Source organism: Stegastes partitus, unplaced genomic scaffold (assembly GCF_000690725.1).
Source record: "Stegastes partitus isolate 25-593 unplaced genomic scaffold, Stegastes_partitus-1.0.2 Scaffold734, whole genome shotgun sequence".
Lineage (NCBI taxonomy): Eukaryota > Metazoa > Chordata > Actinopteri > Pomacentridae > Stegastes > Stegastes partitus.
In genome coordinates, this window is record NW_007578465.1 from 44,478 (window position 1) to 67,748 (window position 23,271).

Below are 23,271 nucleotides of genomic sequence, written 5' to 3' on the forward strand. Positions count from 1 at the left end.
CCCTGTTCATGGGTCGCCGCTCAACCAGGTGAGCCATAGAGACACCCAGACTAGAAGATCCGTTTAAGGTTTAAATGCAGTTTGACACACAAACATAAGACTAGTGATGAAGCGCAGATGCTCACCAAATATTTAACTGTTGTCACGCAGACCTGATTATTAATTGAGCACAAATCAGAACTGTAAATAATGTGCTTTATGCTCTGAAGTATTTTTTCTTCTTCTTGCCAAGACACGACAGACAAGATGACAAACTATCAGTCATGAGATTAAATTATGTTGAGGATAAAACGCTGCGTGTCGACAGCTGAAAAGTTCAGCTGACAAACCCGAGGACTTGGGATGTGGCGAGCGGCGCACTGAGCCAGCTCATCTGCAGACTTCACTGAGAGCTCATAAAACAGGAAGAAAATGAAGTCTGTTTGGTCCAGTCATAAATTTTAGGTGCATTTGGCGTGACTAAACTCTATCCAAGACCCAACAGGGTGCAACGTTTTAAATGTGGGAAGAGGAAGTTGTAGTGCATGACTTCTCAGTTTGACTTCTCTGCATTGATTTAAGCTCAATACTTTAAAGTGACATATGAGGTGTGTCAGAAAGGTTTCACCAGTTTCACAAAAGATGTATTTCAAATCCAGACTACAAGTTTTCCTCTTCCAAGTCATCCCCCTGGAGTCTAACAAACTTCCCCAGCCTTCTCTGTCGCCGCCATGCACTCCTGGAAGGATTCTTCAGGGATCCTCCTCAGCTCCGTCGTCACAGCCATCTTGATGTCGTCCACGTCTTCTAAACGGGTCCCCTTGATGACTCCCTTGAGCTCGGGGAAGAGGAAAAAAATCCCACGGAGCCAGGTGGGGTGAGGAGGGAGGTTGCTCCAGCACAGAGATGTTCTTCTCAGCCAGGAACTGTGGGATGCTCAGGACGTTGTGAGCAGGTTGTCATGGTGAAGCAGCCACGACTGGTCCTGCCACAACTCTCACCTCTTCTGGCGCACTGAAAGAAGCAAACGCTGCAGGATCTCTTTGTAGACGTGCTGGTTGATCATCTGAAGAGGAAAGCTGGTAGTTTGTAGTTTGGGTTTGAAATATATCTTTTGTGACACCAGTCCTGGAAACTTTCTGACACACCTCGCATGGTGATCTATGCTCTTTTGCCCTCTACAGACAGTTTGATATGAATACTACTAATACCTCACTGGTAGATGTGCAGCTACGGCCAGTTAATGTAGCATAGTATAATGGTTGGTCTGGTTTTGTCCAATTGTCACAAAATCTCTCATTTGTTTTGAGCAAAAATGGTCATTTGCTGTTTTGTCAGTTCCGTGTTTGAGCTTATTTCTTGGTGTCAAACAGATGTCAGGACACTAGTGGACTGGAGGTATGTTTTTCAGGAAGTATTTAGGAATTCTCCTATATAACTCAACCCTGGTTGCAAATGATTAATTGCCCCCAGAGCATCTATTCCAAAGCCCTTGACACTTTTCCCCACTCAGGCTGGTATTCAGTCCTCCATCCTGCTTGCATGAATAAACCAATCTTTGTTTAAGCCAGTACCAGGATATTGCACTCACCCTGTGTTTTTTGTGGGATATGTGATGACCGCAGATGAGAACTGCAACCTCTCCATGCCAAATGGATTAAAACCTGTCGTTGTCTTCAGCATCAGAACAAAATACCTCAGCTCAGCAGAGTTTGACTTGGCAGCAAGGGAAATAACCGTGCAGACTATTTGGAAGGTCATGTTTGGGTTTTTTGTGTATCAGCGCTACAAGACAAACTCCAGACAAGAAAGCAATGTGAGAGAGAGAACTTGTCTGGAACCTTGTGTCCAAAGTGTATCCAATCTGGAGCTTAATGCTGCTTACCTGATTTAATGTCTCTTAAAATATATAAATAAATAAATGGAGCAAAGGATTTTTCACATATATAACCTGAACAATTGGGCTGGTTTTTTGTTGTTGTTTTTTTTATATTCTTTCTGCAAGAGTTACTGATCAGGACTCAGGTCAGTGTCGTATTCCAAACAGGTGATTAAAGTGAAGACTTTTGTGATCTCAACTCCACAATGAGGTCAAACAATCAGGGTGAAACCTGATACTGTGATCAGCATTGTCAAGAGGCATGAGTTTAAGGGTTTGTTTCAGACTTTATGGAGTTTTGTGGTGCTTTAAACCAAACTTGTATTGAACACATTGGTTCCCTGTTTAAAGAAAGGAATATCCGCAACCTCAGGTTAGAAAAAACTAAAACTGAAAAAAAGAAAAACATTTTAATTTCAGGAAACTGATGAGAGGTCAACAACAACAATACAATGTTGTTAAGATTCAGGTGATCTCCAAGTCTGCTGTTTGAAATTACAGTGAGTTTGAGATCAAGCAGAACAGCAGCTCCATTATTCTCTCATTATCTCATTCTTTATGATACTGTAATGATGTGTCTGGCAGGAAGCTGCTGCGCTGACAGATGTGTCTGTGCTCCGGAGCACACAGGTGCAGGTAAATACCTGGCCCGTAACTGAAACTGCTTCACAGCAACAGGTGTATGTCCAGAGTTGGTACGATTACTCTGTGCCAGGCCAGAGTGGGATTGATTCCCCCGCTGGCCGGTGTTCACACTAATGCTCCGTACCCAAATACCAAAAACACAGCACTTGTTTACATGGGAACAATGAAAGAAATCCAACGGGTGTAGTTCCTACAACTCATTTTAAAGAGTTCTACACTTCTTGCTGCTGCTTTTGTTTTGGCTGCTTTTTCTTCTGTCTCAGCATCGAGTCTCTCCCTCTTTTCAAAGAAGCTCTCCAGAGAAGTTGGTAGTTTTATTCATTTCTTCAGCACTTAGACTGACAGCTCCATTTAACAGCCGGACATGAAAACAGACAGTCAAGCACAGGTGGAAGGGACGGGAAGACGAGCGAGTCATTTTCCAAAATAAAACACCCTTCAGACGCCACCGGAAATAAACCAATAAAGCTTTTTTATTCTTTCTGTGTGGCCTGGTACCAATTGACCCATGGCCCGGTACCGGTCCACGGCCCGGTGGTTGGGGACCACTGTGCTATCACATACGTATCAGAATGGGAGCGCTTAGGATGTGTCAGGAAATATTGTTTAAGACATACCAGCTCTGGCTGGAGGACATTAAATGTCATAGGTTCAGGCGCTGCTATAGATCACCTGGTTGAGCTGGCGTCCCATGTTCAGGGCTGTAGTCCCCGGGTTTGAGTCCCACTCATGGCCCTTTGCTGCATGTCCTCCACTTTCCTCTCTCTCTGTCCTATCTAATAAAAAATAGTAATAATCAAAAAAGCTAAAAAAAAAAAAAAAATGTCGTAGGTTCTGTCATGGTGCCTGTAGCTAGCTAAACTCCCATGATGCTCTGTGTTTGCCAACATGAAACTGCCAAGGGACTCGGGTCACTACAATGTTACACTATAATTGGCAGCCAGATACTACAGTTCTGACGTGTGGAGACAGTTTTCTGACATCTTTTAAATCCTATCTATGGATTTTTTTTGTTAGCCTATTTATAGCTGTTCAGTTGTCAAGCATACACACTGAATTGATTCAAACAACTTTAACATATTGTGTATTATCTAGAAAAAATGGTGTCTTTTTGGGGTTCGGTATCAGCAGCCACTCAATATGAAATGACTTAGATCGGATTTGGGGCAAAAAATTTGATCAGGACATCCCGACAATGAACCACTGCAGAAGAAGACACAACAAGATGATGCTATTAAAAGCTTAAACAATGGAACAACTCATGGAAACATAATGAAAGTCTGACATTTCACACCTCCTATAGAGCCAGTCTATGACCAGCCTGCCACCTGACCCCAGTGACTGCAGGTGGTGGGTCCAACATGTTGTTTCTTTCTGCAGACTCTGAATACCAGATGCCTACCGACAAACACCCCTCTCTATTCTGGCTCCAGGAGGGGGGTTGTATCCTTAATCAAAACAAGGAAGCAGGACTCTGAGGCTGTGAGAATCAGGTAAAAGTGGACTGCTCCTTCCAAAACATCCCAAACCTACCACATTGAGGCTCCTCTGTCTGTAGCCTTAGAGATAGGCTACGAAGCTCAGACATCTGGATTGATTTCAGATTAGAGCCACTGCTCCTTTGTGTTGAAAGGAGCTGGTTTTTCATTGGAGGCTTTCTGTATATTTCCAACTGGTACAAGACCCGAGGTTAGACCCAGGAAATGCTAGAGAGTTTATAAGTCATCTGGCCCAGAAGCACCTCTGGATCCCCCGGGAGAAGCTGGAAAACATTAGAGGGACTTCTTGACTGACTCGTTTACTGCCACTACCACCCGACTACAGATAAATGGCAAAAAATGACTTTCTGTTGCTTTTGATGCGAGCAATTGAGGTATTACTGCAACTTTACACATTTATAAGAGTAAAAGACAAGAATCCATCGTGTCCACTCTGACTGGAGTGTCCTCTGATTCTTGTTCTGCTGATGAAAGCTGGGGAGAGCTGGCATGTCGGCATTTTGGCCAAATAACATCATCTTTGGAAACTTTACATGAATAACAAGTTCAAGTATTTGATTATGTGGGACAGAACAAGCTAAAGAACAGACCTATACCATTTATGGTGAGAAGAGGTGTTATTTTGTGCCCGTGTGTAAATCGTGTAAATCCCTCTTTAGACGCCCAAACATTCCCGTGTGTGCACAGAGAGCAAGATCAAAGGCTGTCTGTGGGCTCCGTCTGCTTTATGGGCTCTCTGTGTGTCTACGTGTTCTGTTTTTTTGTTGTTGTTTTTTTTTTAATATGTAGATGTGTGCATGTATGCCTTTGTGTATCTAAGTGTGTGTGTTCAGGTGTAGACACCAGAATTACAGTATAACATTTCTGCTCATGCTGCGGTTGTTATGCAGTAAATTGTGAAGAAGCAGGGAGTAGTTTCCAACGCCTGTGAGGTGCCAGCCGCAAGGCCAAAGCTCAAAAACAGGAAAAGTTGGGGAAAAACACTTGGCATGATGTCATATGATCCAAGCTGTGAATGTGATAAATGTTTTCAGAGGTGCTGACTGTTCTTCCCTGATGAACACCTCGTGGCTGTAAAATTGGATAAAGTCATTTCCGACTTTAAAGGAGATGCTGCCACATATTTTTTTCATTTGTTATTCAGTAAAGGCTCCTCTGACTTCTGCATCAGGTTAAATTTTTACTTCCAAAGAGCCTGCAGCCAGAGTTGCTGCTCTGTGAGGCTGTGCTTTGTCATGCGACACGTTCTCAGTAGCAACCTGCTGATGTTGAGCAGGGGAAGTGTTGACCGTGTTCACACTGTTGTTTTAGCATGTTAGCATGTTATCAGCAAAGGTAAACACAAAGTGCAATTGAGGAGAACAGGGATGCATTTTTCAGGCAAATCGCATTTGTAAACACTTGAGTTGGATGCTACAGTACTGTTCAATAAGCGCGATCATCACACAGGGCTCCCATACATATGGGCCAGAAGGAACCTCCTCCACCGTCTAGTGGGCTCAGTAGGCCGTTATCACCTCGTTTAATGGTGCTCTGTTATTACCTCATTTAACGGCAGAGGAGCCACAGTTTTGCACTTACAAAGAGGTACAAAAGTCCACATTTAGAGGCTTGAAAGGATGAAAGAAGTGTAAGTCAACGGACTTTCACCCAGCAGACGGTTTGAATCCTGTCTCTTCCCATTCTTATAGAATTATTAATTGACTTAAATCTCCTTTTGACTTTCACTGTGACTTAAACTTTGCGTGTATGTTCTGTTTGTATTTGGTAAGGTTGACTCACAGAAACTAAACTTTCTGTTTAACAATAATCTAGTCCAGACAGACCATTCTTAAGTGCTGATACAGTGCTGTGTAGAATAGTCTGGCTACACCTCATTATCATTCTGCTATCGGCGAAATAAAATCTGTCTTGTTTGTTCTTCTTTAAACCAATCACAATCCTCTTAGGTGGTGTTAACCCGTCATGCAAACCCTTTAAACGAGGGGAATGGAGTCACATGACCTGCAGTTCTTACTTTTGCCACCATCCTGAAACAAAAATCTTGACAGACAAACCTCGCCACTAAGCAGCCGTCTTGGTAACACTCCTGGGTCGTTATGTTAGCAAGGCCAGGTCGGGGAGAGAACCATATCTGCAATTCAAGTGGTCCATGGGACATAAAAACTGCATGTATAGAATCACCAGTTTTCAAAAAAGTGCTAAAAAATAGCAAAAAGCTTGGTGACTTCCCTTCAAACTAAGATTTAAAATGTTATTCTCTTCAGGTTATACTCAGGGTGGGAATGCCTACAGTTTCATTTCACCAACCTGTGACATGCCCAACAACATACCCCAGCTTCTTCCCTCAACTGTACAACAAAGACAGAACAAATGAGTTTAAAGTAGAGAACAATGTAAGAGATGTGTGTGCAAGACATATCCATCCATTATCTATACACCGCTTAATCCTCACTAGGGTCATGGGGGGCTGGAGTCTATCTCAGCTGACTCAGGGTGAAGACAGGGGACACCCTGGACAGGTCACCAGTCTATCACAGGGCTACACTTACAGACAGGCAACCACTCAATCCATTTACACCTACGGACAATTTAGAATCACCAACTAACCTCAGCATGTTTTTGGACTGTGTGGGAGAACCCGGAGAGAACACACGCTGCACGGGGAGAACATGCAAACTCCACGCAGAAAGATCCTGGGTGTCCTCACCGGGATGCGAACCAGCAACCTTCTAGCTGAGAGGCAACGATGCTAACCACCGAGATACCTTGCAGCCCTTGTGCAAGAAATAGAAATCCTAAAATAAGAATAAAAAATGTGGGGCTCCACAGTAAATCTTAAAATGATCTCATGATTCCCTTCGTTGATGTGTAATATTTTGTAAGTTTTAAGGTGGGCCCCGACAACAGTGTGAGTTTTAAACAAATCCTAAGTAAAGTATGACTTTTTCAAAGTGTGAAGAAGTACCTCGGTTCAGTGCCTGCAAAAAACATGTGAGCCAACTGTAATGATTAATGTAAGAGTTTATGTCAAACAGCAGATCTTAATTAACAAACAGAACAAATCACCTTCTTCCATCTGTGCTTTGCAGCTTCTTCCCTCTCTGTTTCGGGCCCTGCAGCGGAGGACGGCGCCCTGGTGCAGCTCAGCCACACGGCCCACCGGAGGGAGAAGCGCTGCTCCTGCGAGAACCAGAAAGACAAAGAGTGCATTTTCTTCTGTCACATCGGCATCGTCTGGGTGAACACCCCGAGGTGAGTCTGCAGGAGAAGAATATGAAAGATTTCAAGAGTTTGTTTTCACAGTAGTGGAACATTAGAGCATTGTGATAAATGTTAGTGCATTAAGATGTGGCAATAAACCAAAAAGAAAAAACACACAATCAATAATCTGCCCAGCACTAGCTGGGAGGTTTCTGTGGGAGGACGGGAGGCATTCACACACAGCAGCTCCGGTCCAACACTAAGATAAGCTTTCGCTGTTTTGCCAAGTCAGTAGTTTGCAGAATAAAATAAATAAGGCCACGGGATTCAACACACAGTCAGTCATCGGTAAAACTCTTAACAAGCCGTGTGCCTGTTTAAAAGATGAGTTTAACCACAACCAGTCCCCAAAAACACACAGCATGTCCAAAAACAGGAACACAAAAGAGAAACAGTCTGCTGAAGTCAAGCTTCCCGTCAATCATATCACACCTTTAATGTTATTATTTGTTTTCAGTGAGTTTGATGTTTCAACCTTTTGTTAAATATTTTAATGTATTTCAGCTTTAGTTGTAGCGTTTCAGGAAAGTTTGATGAACACTTCTGGGATATTTCTGGCTGTGAAAATTGAAAGTGTAAGTTGAGTTTTGATATGACCTAAATGGGTTAAAGGCAAAAAACTATTAAATATTTGGTAGATGAAGCAAAGGTTTAATCACTGTTAGATCGCAACAAGGAGCATCAGAGCTGTTTAGTAACCGATTACATTTATCCAGCTACACGAATAAAGTCAATTGTACCTGCTGAAGTAGTTTTATTGCTGCAAACTTTTTTTTTTCTCTGACTTGAGCAGATTTTAGAGAAAACAGCTTATAATCTGTCCCATCTGGATACCTTCAGCATGCTACTTTCACTATATATTACGTGATGAATGCTCCGGTGAGATGGAGGTCTGCTGGCGCTCTGTTTTCCTATCGCAGCCACACACCCTCATGACCTTATTCACAGCAGTACAGTGGCTGCAGCTACAGCAGGAGATTCAGGTGAAACTGTTTTGTTTTTCCACTGCCAGAGTGCAGCTTTCAAACTGTGCAGCAGGAGAACACTGGTCAGAACCTCTCTGATGTACTGACAGAGGGCAGTGTGTCTGTTGTGTTAACGCTGATGACTTTAAAACGATACACACACACACACACACACACCAGCTACCACTGCTACTGCACACCTGTATTTACCAGACAAGTCAGAATGAACCATCACCTCATCATCCCCTAATGTATCCGACTCTTAAGTATAAACGTTGGCCTTATCTCGACCTTCTGTTCTTTATAGTGAATAAATGTTTTAACATGTCTCCTACATCAGAATTGTGCAGCTGTAAGCGTGTATCGACTGCTTTATGATTGCTTGACTCAGGTGAATAATGTGGACCTCACAGGTCTGACTGAGTTATTCAAGTGTAGGTTTGTTGTCAGAAAAAGCACAGACTGACTGTATATCCTGGAATGGTGTCAAGGTTTAAGTTGCTCTAACATGTTGACTCTCTTTATATTTTCTATTTGGAAAAACAGACACGGTTTGTGGTCCTTCCCCTTAACAAAACACAGATTGTTTCCCCACATTATATTGAAGTAGATCTTATAGTGTAGATATTAAAGACCCTATATGGCAAAAATCCATTTTATTGAGTTTTGTTGTTGGTATGAACTTGGTTGTGTAAAGTTAAAGCTGTTATGATATGAAGACATTTTCTTTTGCCTTTCCTCAAGCACCCCCACAACTTGACAGCGTAGTGGGAGGCTGTCTTAGCAACACTCCCTGGCTAGCTTACATGTATTCGGGCAAATATTTAACAACAAGCGCCGATGCAGTTTCTGTTTGCGAAGACGGTCTTTGCTGCTATTCATTAGCAGCGAAGACGACGGTAGAGAAACTGCATGTTGGGCTTGTTGTTAAATATTTGCCTGAGTACATGTAAGTTAGCCATGTACAATCAACGCAGAGAAACTATAATTTTCCCGCAACATACCCTCGAAAACAACGTAATGGCCCAATTTGGCGTAATGCTAATAACAATAATGGCAGAATTTTTTCAGGCAGCAGCGTAATGGGCTGTTACTCTGTTATAACATCAGCAAGAACCCTGGAGAGCCAGAAGGAATTTTACTGAACTTCTACGCTCCACCTAAGAAGTTAAGAGTTGTCCATCTTTATATAATTCCACCCCTCACTAATCACTGCTTTCAGGTGAACCATTCAAAGCTGTCTCAAAACACACCAACTGTTCTGCTGCTAGCTGCAAGAGTGAACACAACAGTCCTCATGCACACCCAGCACCCACAGAACTAAACATCTATTGGATTACTTTTGTTGTTGGGAATTTATGAATTTCCTTTTTAAAAAAAATCTGTTTGTATTTAGATATTTCTTTTAGTTTTTCTTGTTGAGCAATGATGAAACAGACACTGAGCCATTTCCAATCTGCTGCTCTGCACCGTTCAACTACGACTAATAATTTTAACTGCAATATTGTCTATCAACCAAACGCATGAGACAAAAACAATGGCAGAGCTGTGATTTCCATGTAAAATGACCTCTCAAAGAGAAACTTAGAAGTGATAGAAACTCCTGATTATAAACACTGATTCATGCCCATGTCTGCTGCTGTGCGGATGTTTTCTCCGCTCTGTCAGACGTCTTCTTCCTGAATGGGCCGTTTACAGCAGCAGCTCAGTTGCATTTGAAGTTAGACATTGAAACAGCATGTTTAGAACAGGACTAAAACCAAGAGTTATACAGTCATGGTAAAACGAACCATGTTTGCAATGTTAATTAAAAGAGACACATTCTGGGGATGTGTGGGACCTTCACTGGGTTGCTGGAAAGCGGCACATTGTGGCAAAACAGACAGAGCAAAACAACTGATACAGCGCCTCTGACAAAAGATTTTTTTGGGTTTTTTTGCCATGCTTGAATGCTACAGACTAATTTGTTAGGGTCATATGATCTGTAAACACCTCTTTACATTTAACTGAGGAGACCCCCCTGTGAGACAACATCAGTCATATCTGTATCAAATATAAGAAATGCATTTTTTTTTTTTAGTTATTTGCTTCTTAAGCCGGCTTTTCAGTGGCTGCTTTTGCGCTCTAACTCAACAACAGCGCTTTTATTTGAGTCCACTTTTTTGGCTGATTCCAGAAAGTGACAATGTTGTGCCATGATGGGAAAAAGTTGGATGTTTCTCCAGTAAGTCTTTACTTGTCCAGTAGTTCATATTTTTAAGCTGCCTGGCCCTAAATAGGAACCAGGCGCTCAGCTCTCTTCACAATTGGTAGCAATTAACTTCATTTTAGTTCAGTATGCACAAGCAATGAGTAAGCAGTTAGATGTGGCAGAGCTAATAAGAAAGCGCACCTTTCCTAAGGAAGGGTAATTTCTGCCATGTTTCCTCTCGCTGCTTCTAAATAGCCTGTTTTAACCCTTTAAAACCAACCCACCGAAGAGACCACAAAGAGTCTCAAATCATTATGGTGGGACCCTGATCTGCCACAACCAGTTAACTCCTCACAGCCTGTTCCCATTTGAAGTACTTCATAAGCCAAGGTCACGTTAAACTGTTGTCTGGAAATAAGACAGATTTGTGAGAATGCCTGATTTTGCTCCTGTTGAAAATGAAGGTCCAGGAATTAAAAAGAAAAAAAATGGAAAAATGTATTGTACAAAGATGGTTGGTAACAACAGCCTACTTCAAAATGAACTTTATTTTAGTAGAACTTAGTAGTTTGTCTGCATTAATCTTTTTCATTTATATCAAAACCTATGTGATTATATTTAACAAAACTATATTGCTTAAGGGCATACTAGACTGTAGGTTTTTTTCTTCATGTCATGCCACCAAGTCACATTTGAAATTAATTAACTTAAGGGACAGAAAAAGAGGTGTCACCGAAATAGCTTCCAGAGATTAGCCAAAAACCGCTCCAGCAGTGGTGGGACCGTCTCAGATTGTTGGTTTAGTCTAAACATAGCAGTGTGGTAAAATGGAATCTTCCTGCCTTCACCATAAAGATGCTTTAAACAGCAGTGGCAGTGCCCACCGTCACTAACTATGCCACTAAATCCTGTGGGCGACAAGGAGCTCCTGACTACTGCTTTCTTCTTCAACACATCCTGCTAAAAATACCCCTTTTTATGTAATATGCAAACCAGCCAACATGTGCTTGACACGGTGGGAAGCCTTGAGATGTCCTCCATCCCCATGTACAGTACTCATGAGACGTGTACATGTCAAAGTCTGATATATCTTTTTTCTCTGTGCTGTAAAGTTCAGCTGTCCAGAAATATGTTCCTTCATGAGCATGAATACACACACTGTAGTTTATATCCGTCTTACGTACACCGTCCTGCTGCCACAGACCAAATGTGGATTAATCCACTGCAGAAAATTGTTCCCAATAAATGCACCATGTCCTCCTATTGGTTTGCCAAAAACTACAATGTCCTGCTGTTTGAGGAAATGATCAATTATCACATTATTAAAACCAAAACTCTATAATTGTGAGGTGTTTTTAATGATTCACACCATCAGTAGGAACCACTGGGTTTGGGCTCAGAGCCACACACAGAGGAGGGAAGTCAGAGAACTCAGCGCGACACATTCGACACATTTCTGGTATTTTTGTGGGCTCGCTGAAAACAAAACAAAAATGTGTGAATGTTGTTGATGTTTTTCAAGTCAGATTTTTTTCCCCTCGCAAGTGTAAAACCAAACACAGGAATCAGTTTCGGCATCAGTTACAGACAAATGTCTGTAAACATCCAAAAAGGCTGCTGTCCAAACTAAAGACAGACTAATTGATAACAGCAAGCCGCCTCCAGGATAAAATCCACCTTTGATGAATTCAAACAAGGATAGTTTATTTAACATCTGCTATTTGGTGGTCACGTTTGCTTTACAGAAAGCCAACAATGAAACATTTTTTGTTCTTGGCGGACACCACTGCAAATGTGAGCCAAATTTAAACTGTGTAAAAATGTGCCTCGATATTAGTCTGGGTTTCCATGGTTACAATGTTGCTGTTGCGTGCTTTAGCCCAATTAAAAATATGATGTTGGGTCAGAAGTCGCCTGATTATATTTTATATATATTTTATATTTTGTTTCCAACTGTATGCAAAAATCTCCTGACTTCAAACACTTTTAAATACACACTGGGTCTGTATACTTACTATAAATGAAACCAAATCCTACTTTTTCCACATCAGAAAACCCATTTTAATTTAAGGTAACTTTGCACTTTGCAACATAGTCAACATCAAAATCAAAACAAATGAAAATGATCAAATATGAACCACTAAAGTATCATATCTGGTACAAATTTAATCTCAGAGATCACTGATCTCCCTGAACTGATCCCTGTCTGAACATCCAGGCCAGTAACACCCTTGAACACAATAACATGCCCGATGCTGGGAAAAGTGGGACACGTGAAGCAGAAACAAAGGGCAAAAAAAGAACTCTAACTGGGGTTTAGAAAACATTACATTTGAACTGCATGTGGGACAACAAACATAGAACAAACTTGCGACCTCAACACTAGAGGCATTGTGCTACAACCAACTGAGCCAACAGGCCTTCGCTCTGAAAGCTCACACAGAATGGCCTCATGTGTGGAGGGCAGGGGGGCAATTTTTATGCTCTGTGACAGTTCCTAGGTCCATAATTACCAAGCATGTCAATCTGTATTTCAGGAGAAAGAAAAAACACTGGTGCAATGATCTCCTTTGGCAGTTGCACTTATATTTTGTGTAGAGCAGCTTTGGGTTTCAGCACAAAATCAAGGTTATGATCACAGTTTGGGTTGAAACAAAAAGTTTTGCTAAGGTTCGAGGACCTTTATTAACCAATAGTTAACAGGTGGTTGAGGTTGTGGAACAAAAAGCTGTCGTCCATGGTAAAGCTTAGTGTTGTTTCAACCCATCCACCCACCCCGGCCTCCTCCTTCGCCAACTTTGTCGCTCCAGAACAACCAACGTCAGTTAAGTTTCTACTGTGCTTATGTTATACTTAATGCAGACCCTAGTGGATAAACATATGTTTGCAAGGAGGAAGTAAATAAGCAATGCTTCACTGGCCTTATAATGACCAGTGAAGGCTGCTTAACAATGAAATGCAGCGGCGGCATAAAATGACCTGTAGGGTGGTTTTATGACAGGACAGTCCCATTTATTTACTAGAACCAATTCAGTATCTCTAGCAATTATGGAATGGAACATTTGCCTACAGTGCTGCAAGCAGTGTAGCATTTCTGGAGACACACGGAAAGTAAAGCTCAGCTGTATCTTAATATTCTTTACAGTGACAGCAAACAGCAGTTTTCGGAGTGTAACCCAACAAAAGCCTCTGTATGCACCTGCTAGGGGGCAAACAACAACATGATACACTTAGAGATGAGCTGGTGAACAAAGCAGAGCTTCTACCAGCTAAAGAACCAGATATTTTCTTGTATAGTTGGTGAGGATAAAAAATAAATTAATAGCAAGCATTGAATTCAGCTTTCTTGAGCAAGGTGTTTTAGGGCTCTTTAATTTACTGTACAGGTCTTAAATCTTGTCTTTTGGCTCAAAATGTTTCTGTATGTGTGTCACATTCATTAAAAGTTTATTTTATTTATATTAAATTCATAGAAGCACAGTTATTACACTGTTACAAATTATTGTCAGGTACCGCTGGGAACTATTGACAAAAATGTAATGAGTCAATTCATGTACCTAACAATTTTCAGGACTGTTTTTCTGTCACACTTTGGCCAATATGACCAATGGATATATAAAACAGGCATTCCATTGTATATGTTTTTGAAAATATCTTAAAATGCCATACATACAAATGGGTTTCAGCGATGCAGAAGTCTGGGTGTTGGTGGCTATGAGTGCAAAATCCTGTTATAAACACACAATTATGACAAAGCAGAGACATAAAAGGAAAGAAAATGTTGGTTCTGAATCGGTTCGATAGTGCATTCTTGTCTGGCAGTAAAAATGCACGTGACCAATAACCCCAAGTCTAAATACAGCTTAGAACAGAAGTAAGAGGAGTGGAAGAGTATTTAGTGCAGTGGAGCCATAACTCTTTGAGCTACAGTTCAATAGTTCAGGTCATGTAGATTTATTCATCCGTGTAACTTAAGAAAGGAGCACCCTAACCCTTTTGACACAAAAGGCAAAAACGTGAACGTGGAGCCAACAGACTTATAAAAACAACATAAAGGTCAACAAGCAGCAGAAAGGGGAAAATGAGTGATACTGCAGAAATGAGGAGACGGGGAGTGTTGACAGAGGAAGGTAGAGAGCAGAGGGAGGTTGAGACATGAAAGGGACACATTTTCTCACTGGCCTTATAGCAGAAACAAGCCCCAGATGTGCTGCCATCTAAGTGAGAAAAGAAAACGATATAAAGTTTGTCAGTAGCTTAATCACTCTGGAATAGCCTGAAATCTAAATTCACTCCAAACATGTTTACATAAAAGTGGATTTTACAAACAATAAAGCCGTCTCTTCATTTAAATGTAGGCTCTTGTTTTGACAAAAATGTAGTGCTGTTAAGCTGCTGGCATCTGCTGGCAGTTCCTCCTGTGGTGTAGTTAACGCCGCCACTAATCCGGCGGTGGATTCCCCTCCAACCTGCAGCCGGCTGCATCCCAGCCAAGAGCCGACACAGCGGTCACACCGGCACCAGATGGATCAGCAGCAGGGTGACTCACTGCAGCTATGCGGCAGTAAAAGAAACTCGTGTGGCTGTTTGTAGTGAGGCTACTGAAATAGTAAGATACATAAACCACAGTAAGGGAAACGAACACAGAGGTAATTAAAAAATGATTCACCCCCAGTCATTCTTAGTCATGTTAATGGTGTGGCTGTAGTGATGGTCAGTTGGTACAACACTTTGGTTCAAAGTAAGATGATTGCAAGTAATTGATGGATTGCTCGGAAATTAGTTCCACATACTTGTTTTCCCCAGAGAGCGAATAGCTGAATCAACAACAGAAGCTGTGTGGGTTATTGCTCACAGTGGATACGGCTGCTGGGTTGTAGCAGGGATTCAACAGATAAAGATGTACTTGGCGGATTTTGACCAGGTCACATCGGGGAGCAGGTTCTCTGCTGCTGTCAAAGTCTATCCCTGTGCAGACACGCCTGTCCGTCTACCCGTACATCTTAATGGGGTGGGATGGTGCTGTGGGATCAACCAACCATGACAACGATTGAGATGCAAACAAATAAAGATGACTTGCGTCACACAAAGAATAAGCAGTTTCTTCAAACTCAAGCTGGCTCTAGTGTCCCCCTTTGGTCAGCAGACGTCCCACAGGGCACAAAACACCAACCAGCACTCCAGACTTTCGTTACCTGTGTTATCAGGACAAGATACCAGATGTGTGATCCAAACCCCCTTTGGCACAGTTGTCATGACAGTGGGAAATCTGTACCTTTGGGAAAGGGCCCAAGGAATGTATACCTCCAAAGAGCAACACAGATTTTCAACCAAAGGGACCAGAATGTGTTTTGAGAAAACAAGACACCACCGTGACAAATCTCGACCTTCCATCAGAACTGTAGATTCTACAAATGAAGTTGGGGTCAAATGAGGGTACTTCAACAGGTTCACACCAGAAACAAGGGGTGTAACTCCCACTTTGGGCCATAACCGTATACCATAAATCCTTATCACTTATAGCTGTCCACAAAAACTCAAATGTTTGACGCAATCAGAAAAAAAGTGAGAAAAACTTTGAGCTTGCTTCTGTTGCTCCAGGACAATGGGTCCACCCACACAGCAAAGGTGGCAGAAGCAGCCAAATCTGGCTTTGAACTGTTGCCTTATGCATCTTACTCCCCCAGCCTGCACCGTCTGACTTCTATCTGTTTCCCAAATCAAAATCCCACTTGTGTGGTCACCATTTTTAAAGTGATGATGAGGTAATGCATGCTGTTGAGGAGTTTCTGGGGACTCAAGATGTGACCCTCGTCAGCGATTGCGAAACTTAAACGTTGTTGGACCCTGTATGAGAACTTTCAACCATTAACCTTCAACCTGGTTTCTGATTTCCATACAACTCACTTTATCCCCAGTTACAAGGAACATTTTTACACATTGAGACAATCACTCTCCTTTCTTGGACTCTACCGTTTCTTTGTTACTTTGTCTAGGCAGGCAACTAGAAATCTTGAATAATAATAACAATGACTCATCCAACTATCTGGATTGAGTCAGAAAAAACGATCCCTACAGTGATTTAGAGAATCCCGTTTGTGTCTAGTGAAAAAAAAAGTATTGATCATAGTTAATATACTTGCCATATTCTCGTTTGAATCCCCTGAATCACAGGAGTTCAGATCTGTACTTTTACCATTGCCATGCCACTTCATAAACTGTGACACTGTGAAGACATCTGACTGACTCTTTGGGACAGTAGACAGCCTACCTCTGACAAAGAGACACAGCCTTCGTAAACTTCTCATGTTGTTTTCCATCCATCCCTCCATCATCTATACACCGCTTAATCCTCACTAGGGTCATGGAGGGCGGGAGTCTATCCCAGCTGACTCAGGGTGAAGGCAGGAGACACCCTGGACAGGTCACCAGTCTATCACAGGGCTACACTTAGAGACAGACAACCAAGCACACTCACATTCACACCTACAGACAATTTAGAATCACCAATTAACCTCAACATGTTTTTGGACTGTGGAAGGAAGCCAGAGAACCCGGAGAGAACATGCAAATTCCACACGGAAAGATCCCCGGTGCCCCCACTGGGACGCGAACCGGCAACCTTCTTGCTGCGAGGCAACAGTGCTACCAACTGCGCCACCTTGCAGCCCTCGTGTTGTTTTATTTGTTCTTAAAAGTTCAAATTATCAATTACATCTATTTCAAAAATCTCAAGTCCAAATTGTCTTCCTAATCATTTCAAGACCCCTCAGATTTCTCGGAGGACCCAGAATTTAGAAAAAACTGCTCTGGACTAGCTAACTGTATGGAACCAGGTGCACCAACTACACAGTAAAATTCTGCAGACACACTGATGCATCACTGTTACAGCTATCATGTATGATTGTATATGAGACATTTGACTGCATTGTCAGTCTTGTAAGCTTGATACATTAAGTATATACATACATTTTTTATTTCTACTTCATCCATTGATGACTAATGAACATATACAGTATGTGAAGGTTGTGTTTTTAATCCAGTGGTACGAAGCATTTTATGTAACTGTCTGAGTTTCTGTTTTATGCAGTATTCAGTCAGAAAACAGCCATGGCCATAAAGCCTGGAACTCATGAAGCGACATTCTAATAATTTCTCCCTACAGGTGCTCTGGAAAATCTTTTTTTATTATTGATTCTTACTTATGCCTGTCTGGTTCAAAAGTGCATAACATTTTTTGAACATGTGATCATCGGAATCTGTGCTTCTAAAGCATTTTTGTGAATTTTTTTTAAAAAGGAGTAACCCCTTGTGACTAATGGCTAAAATAAAACTTGCACTACAGTCTCCTACTTTGACAGATTTAAAGAATTTCCATGGATTGGTGCTTAGCTCAGCTCGTACTTTAAGTAAAATTCCCCTGTGGACATTCACGGGTTGACAATGTTGAAAGCAGGGAACCGACTAGTTCTTCCACCCCTGCTTTAACCCAGTGACCGCTGGAACAAGCCCGAGCTGCTGATGACTTGTGGTAATGCATCAAGCTCTGATTTCATGCGTTGATGTTTTGTGGAATGCGCCACCTCAAAAATCTTAACACAAACAGCAGCCGGAGTCCTGCAGCTTTATAGCATGAAATCTGAAGACGGGTTTTACACAGCAATACTCCATCTGCAATTCAAAGGTTGCACATCCGGTCTGCTGCCGTTTCCTTCTGTCTTTGTCCTGTGAAGTAATCAGCAGTGGTAGAGATGCCATGTCTGTGGTCATGGAAACACTAATAAGCTTTAACTAGTCTCCTTAAGGACTAAGACTGATCACATCCACCAGTGTGTGCATTGTATGACACAGACGAGGAGTCACCACAACTCCAACTGTCCAAAAGTGAAGCCAAAACATGGCAGGAATGGATAGTGGTGCCTTGTTCTGGTGATGTATGGCCATGTTCAACCACACTGTGTGCAGCAGTGACCCAGTGCTGGAAAGGGAGTTTCTGGAGTTTTGAGATCCCACATCCAGTCACTACTGCACAGACTGAACAAGACCGAAACACTGATTCTGTTCGTGTCTGTGAAGACTCTCAGTCATCCAGCTCATGGTTGTTCTCGTAGAGTAATCGTAGCAACTAGACTTGCTTCAGTTCCTAGAAGACGTTTCACCACCTGACTGACTAGTTGGGAGTTCCAGATACTTATAACATTAAGGAGTCATTAACATCTGATCTCGGTTTCAATTAGGGAGCTTGTTGCTCCTCCCCCTCGTTATGTGGGTCGTAAGTGCTCCCCCTGCCACAATGGGGTGCGTTAAGGTCTTTTGTGGTTAGGTGTGAATGTGGTTTCATCTTCCTGAGGAGTTGATTCTGTTCATTGGGGGCACATGTTTGCACCCTCTAGGCATCGCCATTTACACACTTGCATGCATCATGTTTGTGGCCTTACGGTGAGATCTGAGCGTGAACATTGACTCTGTCTTCCAGCCACGTGGTGCCTTATGGATTTGGTTCAGTGCGTCTCAGGAGGGAACTCAGCCGCTGCCACTGCTCAGATTCACAGGACGCCAGGTGCCTGAGCTTCTGCTCCACCGAGACACAACCACAGTAAGGACGCATTCACACGCACACTAATTAAGACAAATACTGCACAGAGCGGTGAAACAACCTGTTGTTCCATTTTTCTCCTCAGAGATGAAAATGCTCTTGTGAAGAGGAAGACTGACAAACGAATGAAGAGGTACAGAGCTGCATTCTGGGAAAAAAGGAGCAGACACGCCCTCAAACATCAGACCTGAGAGAGAAGAGGCACAACAGTAACAGCAGCTCTTCTGAACGGAAGTCCTAATGTATCAGAAATATCAAATAATGGACCCTTTAGATCGTCCGTACACTTCGGACGTGTACAGTGTTTGTTTGTGTAAATGTAATGGTGGTGAAGTGTTGGGATACATGTGTGACCACTGACAAGCTCATCTTGACAGCATTTGGCTGATGTCTTCATCCACAGCAGCATAAGCAGCAGCTCACTGTCCAGCTCAGATACTTTAAGAGTTGAAGGAGTCGAACCTGTGACCTTTACTGTTATTAGATGATCTCAGCTGTGGGACAGAAAACACACAGTCAAATACGACACCAGTGTTCTCAGCTGAAAACCTCACAATTCCAAAATCACCGAAACTTCTGAGTTTGTCTGAATGAGTTAAAACACAGAAGAACGTCTGCAGACCTGTTTGAGGCAATTACAGCCAACAGTTACACAAAAAGTAATACAGTAATCTATTATTCTGCCAGGCAAGGACCATTTTAAACCTCATGTGAAGCATTCTGAGATCTTCCAGGGGCTCTCTAGTAGATATCAGGATTCAGGAGAAAAAGTTCCAACATTCTGTGGAAAAGTTGTCATTTAATGAAGTGAACTTTATGAGAAGGTTGTAGTTGGATCGAACAAAGTTGTGATATTACAAGATAGTTGTGACTTTAACAGATGAAAACAACCTTTTTTATTATAGATTAAGACTTTTGCAGGTAAAGACACCATATTTGATGATATTACAAGAATAAAGAGTACATGCCTTATGTTATAACTATATTATTTAGTTTGTATTAAATGTGCATGAACACAATTTATAGATGTTCGTTTATTTATGGTTGTGAAATTACATTTATCTTGAAATGACTCTTGATGCATCTTAATGTGTAAATATTGCAGCATTTTTACACAAATTCTGACTTTATCTTGAAATTTAAAGACTTTTTGGTATATTTGCTATTTTTTTCATATGAACGCAGCTTGATCTTGTAATATATTGACTTTTTTCTTAAAACACTACATTTTTTCCTTTGCAGTCGGTTAGTACAGCGCCAGATTTATCCGGAAATGGAAAATTTTTCTTGCAGAATCTAAATTTGTTCTTAAAAGATTACAACTTCTTCACAGAATTTGTCACCTTTGCTTGTATATTTTCAATTAATTGCAGTTTCATCCTATAGTATTATTAGATTTTTTCAAAAAACATGAAAAGTTTCTCTTCAAAATGTTTAAACTTTACTCCTGAAATCTCCGATTTATTTCTGTCTACTAGTGCCCCACGTTTTTCTAGGTTTGACTGACGAAGAATAAGCTGTTATGAACATAATGAGAAGTATAATGTGAATCGAGTGCTTTCTTGTACTGAGCGGTTGCTGTTGGTACTGCTGCTAGCTTAGCTGTTAGCATACAGAAGTATCAGTGATCCTTATTATTTTGCTGCATCAGAAAATGTAAACAAAACAAAACATGGAACATTGAAATGTTGCTGCATAAATACTTTCATCTGCATAGTTTCTGCTTAATTATGACGTCGCTTTTCTCGGGTGAACACACTGCAAACTAAAAACCTGTCTGGAGTCAGTATGTTGTTTGGAGTTTGGGCTTATGTTTGAAATCAACTTAAAAAAGAAAGCTAATGGCTTAAAAAATGTTTGCGAAGGATAAAATTGAGCATAAACCTGGAACCGCTGGTCAGATCGTGTCAATTACTCAAATTTGAATTGGAGTTGTGAGGTTTTCATATGATGTCAGAGCTTTACAAATCACTGTCTGAATGTGAATAATAATATAGTATATATAGTATATATATATTAACCATGTCGCTGTTTGTCTTTATTTATATTTGTTAGCACCTTTACTTAATCCTCCAACGTGTCAAAGCGTCCCTGACATGAAATGATGCAAAGACGTGGGACTGTAAAACAGAAATATTTATTTAGTGTATATTCGTCCTCTACAAATATGAAATATAACCATTTAAGTGGATCAGTACCATCATCACTGTCATCATCATCTCCTCAGAAGTTAGTATCTGTAGTTCCCTACATTCAAAGACCACCAGGTGGGAGAAAGTGTAGTAAAGCATTTTGTGGAACATCCATCCATCCATCATCTATTCACTGCTTAATCCTCACTAGGGTCATGGGGGGCTGGAGTCTATCCCAGCTGACTCAGGGTGAAGGCAGGGGACACCCTGGACAGGTCACCAGTCTATCACAGGGCTACACTTAGAGACAGACAACCAAGCACACTCACATTCACACCTACAGACAATTTAGAATCACCAATTAACCTCAACATGTTTTTGGACTTGTGGGGAGGAACCCACGCTGCACGGGGAGAACATGCAAACTCCACGCAGAAAGATCCCGGGTGTCCTCACTGGGATGTGAACCAAGGATCTTCTTCGACGGTGCGAACCACCGAGCCACCTGGCAGCCCGTTTTGTGGAATATGTTTATTTGATTTCTTTAAGAGTGAAATATCAAGATCGACATTTTTTTAACGGAAACACTTTTTTCAAACAGTTTGGCTGAAGTGATCAAAATTGTGCTTTCATTTTCATCCCTTTAAGTCTCATCTCATCCAGATTACAAAACTGTAGAAGGTAAATCATTGTCAGAGACATAGAATCCTATATTATGTGTGGGGTCCTGTGATGACCCTCTGAACATCCTATTTGACTGCTAAAACATCACTTATATAAGAGGATTAAACACGGGCCAAGACATGTAACAATGAGAATTGTTTGTTAGCTAACAAGCTGTGACTTGCTCATTTTCAGTGTATAACATATGAGATATGATATAATTGTCTGACAAAGTTCCCCTGAGGAGCAATAAAGCATTTCTTATTTTATTTGATCTCACAGCAGTTATTAGTCTGTGCTTGTATCGATGTCCCTCAGATTTCACTTCATCTTCAGTGACAATGCAAGAAGTAATGCGTCCTTTATTACTGGCACGGTGGAAACATGGAGGTGTGTGAACTGTGGTGGTGTGTTCACCTTTTCATGAACCACAGTCTTTGAGTGACTGAACAAGACAGGGTTTTAAAATGCTGGCACTACACCACATTACTTCAAGGACCAGTGTGGAGGGTTTTAGGGGGATCTTTAGGTAGAAATGAAAAATAATATTGATTTTATGTTTCCATTAGTGTGTAACGATCTGCAACTATGAATCACGATGTTCTCATGAGCCTTAAATGAGCCCTCCATATCTACAGAGGGGGCAGGTCTTCTTCCACTGAGCCCGCCATGTTGCTCCACCAGTTTTCTAACAAAACACCCACTCTAGACAGGATTTTTATGTTTTGAGCAACATTTAGAGATTCAAACTCAGAAGGGGAGCATGAGGAGCACTCAGTTGATCTGCAACCTCACTGAGGCCGCATCCAAACAAATGTGTTTTCATTTTAGAATAGCAGCTAGAGATAATTCCTGGGGATGCTAGTAGCCATCACATGACTATTTATGTACACTGGGTACGTTCAAAAAGCTGCTCTCCAAACCCGCGAATGCTCAAACAGTTCAGTGAAGCAGTAAAACATTCAAAGAGCTTCTCTCCAGATTGAAGCAGTAAAACATACACAGGAGTGTTTCTCCTCCAGCTGAGATAAACGGTGACCGATATCACATAATTAAAAGCACATTACTTTGGTTTTTATCTCCCAAAGTGCAGCAACTACCTTCTCTTATTCTTGGCTGATGTAACAGCAGCGTGTAATATTTCATCCTGTCATTAATAGAAACCCAGCGTTTCATTGCTTGTTGTTAAACTGAACTCTTGGTTGGATTTCCCCTGATTTCGTCCCGATGCGTGCAACAAAACTAATCGACTCCGTGGCATGTTCTTAACACCGGCTTTGTAGAGTGTAAAGCATCGTATATGTCTGTTGACTATTTTATTGCAGGATATTTATTTTGTTAAAGATTTTTTAATTACTTAAACGCATTAAAAACGACCCCTGAATACTGTCTGATTGTGGTGGTTTTCCATATTAAGCACATCTTTACATGTGGAGCCTGTTCAGTGGTGAGAAGTAA

The 23,271-nt window shown here is 41.5% G+C and overlaps 2 protein-coding genes across 2 annotated transcripts in view; both read left to right on the forward strand.

The window, feature by feature from the left end:
- LOC103364255 (endothelin-1) overlaps positions 1-21,367 on the forward strand; it is a 31,886-nt gene extending 10,519 nt beyond the window's left edge. The window contains exons 2-4 of the mRNA XM_008291313.1: positions 7,095-7,257; positions 18,899-19,018; positions 19,104-21,367. Coding sequence (XP_008289535.1) covers positions 7,095-7,257; positions 18,899-19,018; positions 19,104-19,209 — 389 coding nt within the window. The 3' untranslated portion in view covers positions 19,210-21,367. The remainder of the gene's footprint in view (positions 1-7,094; positions 7,258-18,898; positions 19,019-19,103) is intronic.
- An 830-nt stretch (positions 21,368-22,197) lies between these two features.
- The window catches only part of LOC103364262 (neoverrucotoxin subunit beta-like), a 14,439-nt gene continuing 13,365 nt past the window's right edge, over positions 22,198-23,271 (forward strand). The window contains exon 1 of the mRNA XM_008291322.1: positions 22,198-22,203. Within this exon, the coding sequence (XP_008289544.1) occupies positions 22,198-22,203 (6 nt within the window). The remainder of the gene's footprint in view (positions 22,204-23,271) is intronic.